The 7,682-nt window shown below is 42.5% G+C and overlaps 1 protein-coding gene across 1 annotated transcript in view; it reads right to left on the bottom strand.

The window, feature by feature from the left end:
- Positions 1-7,382, bottom strand: part of hace1 (HECT domain and ankyrin repeat containing E3 ubiquitin protein ligase 1) — a 26,264-nt gene extending 18,882 nt beyond the window's left edge. The window contains 9 exon segments of the mRNA XM_035672104.1: positions 65-166; positions 274-370; positions 1,090-1,172; positions 2,048-2,179; positions 2,312-2,387; positions 4,429-4,533; positions 6,080-6,169; positions 6,270-6,324; positions 7,080-7,382. Of these exon segments, the coding sequence (XP_035527997.1) occupies positions 65-166; positions 274-370; positions 1,090-1,172; positions 2,048-2,179; positions 2,312-2,387; positions 4,429-4,533; positions 6,080-6,169; positions 6,270-6,324; positions 7,080-7,170 (831 nt within the window). The 5' untranslated portion in view covers positions 7,171-7,382.
- Between the last annotated feature and the right edge of the window lie 300 nt (positions 7,383-7,682).

Here is a 7,682-nt window from a genome sequence, read left to right as displayed (position 1 = left end):
ACACACATCAACAGAAGTGTATATACACAGGGCTTACCAATGAATGTAAAACAACAAGTCATACCATGTTCTCTTTAAGATCATCATTCTGGGTCATCTGGATGAGGGTCTGGAACAGTCTGCTGTGATGCTGGATGAGGATTTCACATGTTTCCCCATATCCACCCTGAACACACACAAACACACACACACGAGGGACAGTAACCACAAGAGCTCAACATCAGCTGAACAACACTAAGAGGAAATAAAGAGGATGAAAAGTTAAAACCTCACCTGTACACAGAGATCCATAGGAGTGATTCCATTCTTGTCAGCAAGGTATTTGGCACCTCGAGACAGCAGGATCTGTGCTGTGTCTCTTTGGCCATGGCTACAGAATAACACAAGTTTCAATACAACATCAAGGACTGTCAATACTTGGATATGCAAAGCTATCTGTGGGCATGTTAGAATATTACAATCTAGGACTGTAACAAATAACAAATAGCTTCATAAGGTTAACAAAGAAATTCTAAATCAACATTTTTATGCTGCGCAGATTGGGACTCGTAGTGGGTCACATCCCTGTCTCCGTCTCTCTCCTCTGCTCTCTGTCTGTATGAAGAGCTGCAGGTCTGTCTGTCTGTCTGTCTGTCTGACCGGGGGCGTGGCTGAGCTACACAGACCACAGATTGAATGCATTCACACATTCCTGCAGACTTGTGCAGAGGTGTGGCCGTATTTATTTGTGGTTTAGAACATGTGTTCTCAAGTGGGGGCTCTTCTTCTGGGTCGTGGACTCGTTCTGAATGGTTCTTGGAGTGTGTGGACTATTTTTTATTTTTTTTAAATGCTTAGCTATCTGATGTCTGGCTGAAAGAGACATACAAATTTGACCCACAATATTCCCTAATATTCCAAGTTATTTTAGGATTCTGATGTGTAAATTAACAGCTGAGAAAATCCTGTTAGTTAAACCACTTTCTTAATTAAAGGAGAGTCTGACCGTTTTAGAAATGTACATGCATCAGTGCATCTCCAGCCCTGAACAGATGAAGTGTAGGGTTGATTACTGTGATTACATTACAATGACATCACTGATGACATCACCTGCAGGCAAAGTAAAGAGGCGTGGCTCCAGAGACGTTTGGTCGGTTGATGTCAGCTCCACTGTCCAGAAGACACGACACCGTCTGAGCAGACATAACACACACACACTCATATCACATACTGGGAATATACTGTGTCCGGCTGTGTATCTGCCGATACAATGCGTATCTCCATACAGGGCTTACGGTTCACTATATGACACCCAACACCCACCCTGTAACACCTAACATCACAGCCCTCACTTTAGTTAACAACACACTGCTGTCTTTAAAGCTGCAGTAGGTAACGTTAATAAAAAATAACTTTTTGTCATATTTACTGAAACTTTCTCTATTTCCTGACAGTAGAACAGACAGATCATTTGTGAAAAAATTTCATTTCATTCCCAGGGTTCCAAAGCATCTGTATTTGACGCCCTGGGAATGAGACTCAACAATTTACTTAATATTTGCCTAAAGTAGGGCTGTGTATTAGGAAGGATCTGCTGATATGATACATACTATATTAGGATTCAATATATACAAGTAATCAAGGAATCAATATTTTCAGCAAGACGATGTATTGCACACAATATGTATCGCAATACAGGTATTATAATTCAATATATTAAAGGAATCAAGGAATCAGGATATACTGCAATTTTGTAAAAAGTCTAATTTCCCAGTCCCTGTCACAGTCACAGTCACGGTCCTCAGTTTACGTTTACAACACTGCTATCCAGTGGTTGGGGTTTAAACAAAAAATGATGCTAATGGATCTATACGATATATATCAAACAGTATATCATGATAACCTGATATTTTCTTGTACTACTCTAAAATTACAGTCCATAGTGCCTAAAAGCCCAACAAGCAGACACTAAGAGCCATGCTGCTATTGCCAAACTTTGACCCCCATGCTCCAACTCCAAAAATTCATACAGTATTTCAATTAAAGAGATATTCTGGGATTGGCTCACAGTTTTGTGTCCGTTCTGACAGGCTACATGTAGAGCTGTCTGCCCCATGGCATCCTCCACATCCACGTTGGTAACATGCTGGACCAGATCGTGGAGGAGCTCCGTCCGCCCGTTCACTGCCAACCAGTGGATCTGTGGCAGGTTCACAGGAACAGGGTCACTATGTTGAGCTGAGTAACCACCAGTCACACAGATGACAGGACAATATTTGATTCCAATGATTCCAAGATATTCAACACAAGCAGAGGATTACAGTCCACTCACAGCGGTCAGCCCCTCATTGTTGCAGATGTTGACATCAGCATTGTATTCCAACAGTTTGCCCATGCACTTTTTCTGTCTGAGGAAACAGTGGAGGAAAGTGTTTAGTATCAGTGTTATCTCACACCCACACACACATTCACTTTCATTCCACGTTTACATTCATAGTCATATCTCAGGCCACAACATCATGTTTCTGTCCCAGGTGTAAGGTGACAGTAGGACCAAGCTGCAGAAATACAGGAATGGATATGTTGTCCTGTCTTGTCATGTTACTAACTTCACTTCTCATGTTACTAACTTCACTTCTTCCCCGGAGTTCTTGTGCTTTATCGTCCTGCAGGTTGTCATGGATCCTGGTGGAGCCTCCTGCCATGGGTTGCTTGTATCATCCTGCCAGGCCGTTTCTCATGAGATCTGGTGGAAGCCTGCCTGCCATGGCGTGCGCGCTAGGACTGGCCATTGCTTAATAATTCACTGGTATTATTGTTATATTATAAGTTGTGTTAAACTATTGTTCTTGCTGCGGTTGCTGTTGTCGCTGCTCGCCTTGTCCCCCTGTTCGTTTGCTTTGCTGGTCGCCGTTGCGTTCAACACCGTCTTTTCGATGATCGTCATCGAATTCAGGTCCAACTTTGTTAATGTAGTTGTTTGCTTCTTTGTTTGTTGCTGTTAAATCTGTTGTGTCGTTCTCTTTGTCTTCTCTCTGTCTCTCTTTTCTCTGCTCTCTCTCTCTCTCTCTTCGTTGCGTCTCTCTCTCTCTCTCTCTCTTTTTCTCCCCAAACTGGTCAAAGGCAGATGCACCAAACCCACCTAGAGCCGAAGGCGTTTCTGTTCCGAGGTTTTGCCGTGCTAAAAGGCAGTTTTTCCTTGCCCCCGTTCACCAAGGTGCCGTTGCTTTTCATGTGTGTTTACTGTTGGCTCTCTGTGTAAAATGTGTATAAGAGTTCGTCGTAGGAACCTTGCTTTTTGCTATTGAAAAAAGTGGTTTTCCTGGAGATGAAACTTTCTGTTATGACTTGGCGCTATACAAATAAAAAATTGAATAATTGAATTTGAAGTGAATTTTGTGCGGATGGCGCTTAAAAAAGTATGATGTTGTGTTTTGTCAGCCTGGCGCCCCAGTTCTGCTTGCATGTTTACTGGATCTGAACCATTACACCTGTTACCCATTAATAATCTACACGATTAATACCCGACCAAAAAAGCTGGCACGTACAATTTGACCTAAACGCCGACTAGCAGGCTTCTAACAGAATTAAATGTATCCTGTGCCACTTTCTTTATATGGCGGTTGCCTTTCTAGCCTTTCGACCACTCAATGCGCTGCACACTACACTAGTGTCGACTATCTTTCTTGGCTCTGATAGGTTACCTACTGCAGCGTCATGTTTTAACAATATCTTTTTTTATACAGTGTCATTTGGATTATGCATGTTCTGCTTGCTACAGTGGTTTGACAGGTAAACTTAGGAACAAACTGCAGGTGTTGCAAGATAATACTATTTGGTATTTATTAAATGCATCCCCTAAGACACACATTGGTAGTGAATTCAGAAAGGTAGGAGTGCTGCCAGTACAGCTCAGAGTAGAACAACAGAAGCTGCATCATATGTACAATATTATCAGTGGATAGTGTCCTCAGATAACAATGGACCATATTCAGTAGAACTATAATACCAGGGCCAGTGTGCGTTCATGTTCGTTTTTTTTAAACTAGTGCCACTGGAGCCTTCCATTACACATCAAGTCTTTAAATATGAGATAGAAGAACAAGGTAGGATTGATAAAATAAATTTGTGCAACGTTATTTTATTTATTTTTTCTTTTCCTGTGTCTGATAATCCATAAATAAAATGAATCATGGCTTTTCATTGCCTGTATTTTGACATAGCAGCTGAAGAGCACAGACATAAACAACACAGTATTTATAATAGTTGCAAAAGGATTCATGAAGAAGGAAATACAACACTGATAAACATTTGTTTGTTCACAGGGTTCCTTTAAGTTAAGCTGATTGGTTGGCAGTAAAAGTGTGCTCACTGGAGTCACGAGACCTTGAGTTAAAACTGAACACACTCGCACGTAAACAGACATTAACTGCAATGTAAGGCCCGTACCCGTTCCTAGCAGCGAGGTGCAGAGGGGTACAGCCGGAGATGTCCTGGTAGTTTGGGTTGGCACCTCTCTTCAGCAGCAGAACCAGACACTCCACTGAGCCACAGCTGCACAGAGAAACACAAGAGCAGCAACTCAGAGTTAAAGCAGCAGACAACACACAACCACCTATGCTCAATATGGAAAAGATCAGTGTTGTCAGCATGGCTTTCCAACAAAGTATGTAAGCATTTCATTAACAGCAGAAGGTAGACATGTTAAGCACACATTTACTTCCTCTCTTCCCTCTAGTGTTGTCTAGCACTGAAAAATGACATGTATTGAGTTCAACAGCGACATCTTCCCTGTTACTTTGGATAATCCAGAGACCTCAATGGAGACTCAGGGGACTAGCCCAATAATTAATGCTATGTTTGTCTTATTCTGGATGAACTGCCCCTTCAGTTATTGAGATGAGCTTTACTGCAGACCATGGAATATAAATCTGGGTAATATAATCAACTGAGTGTGTATGTTATACATTTTTCAATATAAAGCTTCATGTATGAAGGCTATACCTTGGATGTGATGAGCAGGATAGGGGTCTGTATCTGCCATGATCACTGTCACTGTGGATGCTGTGGCTGCAGAGATCAGGTGTTCTGTTTCACCTGCTGTACTGATGTCACACTTAACACAGTATCTACCTATCAAAGTGTTGTGGAAAGATGTTTTCATGCCTTTGCTTTAACACACCAAATCCACATGTGACCATCACAAATAAGGCCCCCACCCTCTGCGTCCACCTATGAGTTAGCATGCAATCACACAGAACGCATCGCCACAAAACCAGTTTCCTTCTGTGCAAGGAGCACACTCACACCATGTGTCAATGTCACACTTGGCCCAGGCGGCGCTTTACTACTTTACTTTTTGCTTTTTGAAATAAAACCTGTATTTTGCATGAGCATATTACAACAACTATTTAACAATAAAGTGCTTTAAAGTCAAAGTGCATGAGAAAACATTCATAAAGTGCATATAACCAGGTGTAAAGGAGTTAGAGGTCTATAACGTGCTGTTCCTTCCTTCTTGATCCATATTCGATCAGCACTGCCCAGTTTTAGAGTTTGTTCTGACTTCCATGACACTGTTGCTATTTGCTGGACGTCATTTGCATAAAGTGGAAGTCAAATTGTGTTTATGCAAATTAAGATATGGCAGCCGGCCAGTTAACTCGCTGTAGAGTATTCATCATGTACCATCTTGCAAAAGTAATAGGATCCATTGACTTGACATGAGCCAATGGATCCAGTGTGTCTGTACCATTAAAGCCCAACACAGAGCCCATACTGGATTTCTGATACTGATGCTAATATTTGAAAATGTAAAACATCTGACAATGATATATCTATATATTATATATATATATATATATATATATATATACACATATTTTATTAACTGTAATTTCTTGTAGCTTATCACCCTGCATATACTGATATAGCTATCAAATTAATATCGGCCAGTCTAGCTCGGCTATGAACCCCCGTGTCTCACTACTTAGGCACAAGGCCACACCTCACAAAGCACATCTTTGGACAGGAGAGAGGGACCTGGCAGAGGCAAGTATGTGCTTACTCGTAAATGCGATCAGAGTGAACAGTATCTTACTTGGCAGCGATGTGCAGCAGACTTCTCTTCACCCGTCCGAAGGCGTAGTTCACATCGAACTTAGAGTTGAGCAGCAGCTCTGACACTGACCTTTTAGAGGCAAGATGGAACACATAAACAAACCACACTGCTTCTGGAGACAATAGCACAGTTTAACTGTCCCTCTGCTGTGATGACTGCTGCTGCTTACCTGTGCTGGTCAGCCATGACCATTGGCATAAGTGTGTACACTGCAGTCTCATTGTCTGTGGAGGGAGAAACACAAGAGGAATAAAACAGACAGACAGATGGCCCCTGGATGCAATATCCCCCCCTCCCCTCCCCAAGGATGGCAAAGTCATCCCGCCATAGTCTGCCTCTGATTGGCTCACCCTGACCCTCTAACCCTAAGCAATCTCACTCATCATGCCTAAAGGGTTGCCACACTCAAAGGGACCAAAAAGGGGACACAATGCCTGAGGCGGGAGGTCTTTAGGCATTGCACTGTCAAACACTTAATTTCGTATGTATCAATTTGTGGTCCCTGCTGAATGTTACCTCGGGTCAGACAGTCCACCATGGGCGACAGAATATTTTTGTACTGCACTGACAGGACCTACTCCATCTGCCATTCAGATCTGTATCTGGACAGCTTCTTTCTTTTAATGGATGGGAGCTGGAAGTACTTGCCAAAAATGTTTTTAGAATAACATCAATAACCATCGCTTTCTAATAAACAGTCCGGTTTTAAGATTCCCAGTGACGCCATTCTTTTAGAAGAAGAACATTCTTGTTGACTAACTGCTGCTGTATGCTAGGCGTTCGGAGCTGAGTCACAAACCGAACATACATAAGGTGTTTTAGCTACCTGAGCAGACTGGAACATTAGACACCGGCTGTATAATATCAGTGAGTCACGGCTCGAGGCAGGGTGCTGTGACGTCTCACGCTCTCTGTATTAGCACGTGAACACCGTTGTTTACGCTCGCGCTGCTGTTTTAGCTGAAGCCTGTACGGTTACCTTCCGGGAGTTCTACGGTCCTGGCCCGGCGGAGGGAACGGGTCAGCCGACTGAGCTGTACGTTGAGCTGCTCCATCGCCCTTTCCATCATAGGTGAACGGTCCAGCGAGTAACCGAGGGAACAGAGCCTCGTCCGTCGGTTTTATTTCTTCTTACTGGCTTTGTGTAGTTCCTGGGCGTCGTCCATGGGCGCTGGCAGGAGGGGTGGCCGTTCCTCTGACAGACATACTGATTTACACTACATTCAGTTTTTCCTGCATGCCACACTGCTCTGTTCATACACCAACAACTGGCCAGCCTCTGGTACTTCCTGTTGTGATGACATTCATGCGCAATGCAGCGTGGGTGATGTAGTTTCAAAGCTCAGTGACCCTTTTTTTATCATTGAGTAAACTGACGAGCCCTGATATGGATATTTCGTATTATCTTCAAAACTGTACAATGACACCAAATAGTGAACGTAGTATTATTTCGTGTGTAGGGAACTTTTTATACAATTCTCTGTCTGTATTATGTATTTTTTTTATTAGACTTAGTAGAATTTACTTAACAATTTACATTTAATTTTCTTCACATAAATGAATACTACTGTGTATATCTTTG

This window comes from Morone saxatilis, unplaced genomic scaffold (assembly GCF_004916995.1).
Source record: "Morone saxatilis isolate NCDOM2014 unplaced genomic scaffold, NCSU_SB_2.0 Contig24, whole genome shotgun sequence".
Lineage (NCBI taxonomy): Eukaryota > Metazoa > Chordata > Actinopteri > Moronidae > Morone > Morone saxatilis.
This window is presented reverse-complemented; position numbering and strand designations above follow the sequence as displayed.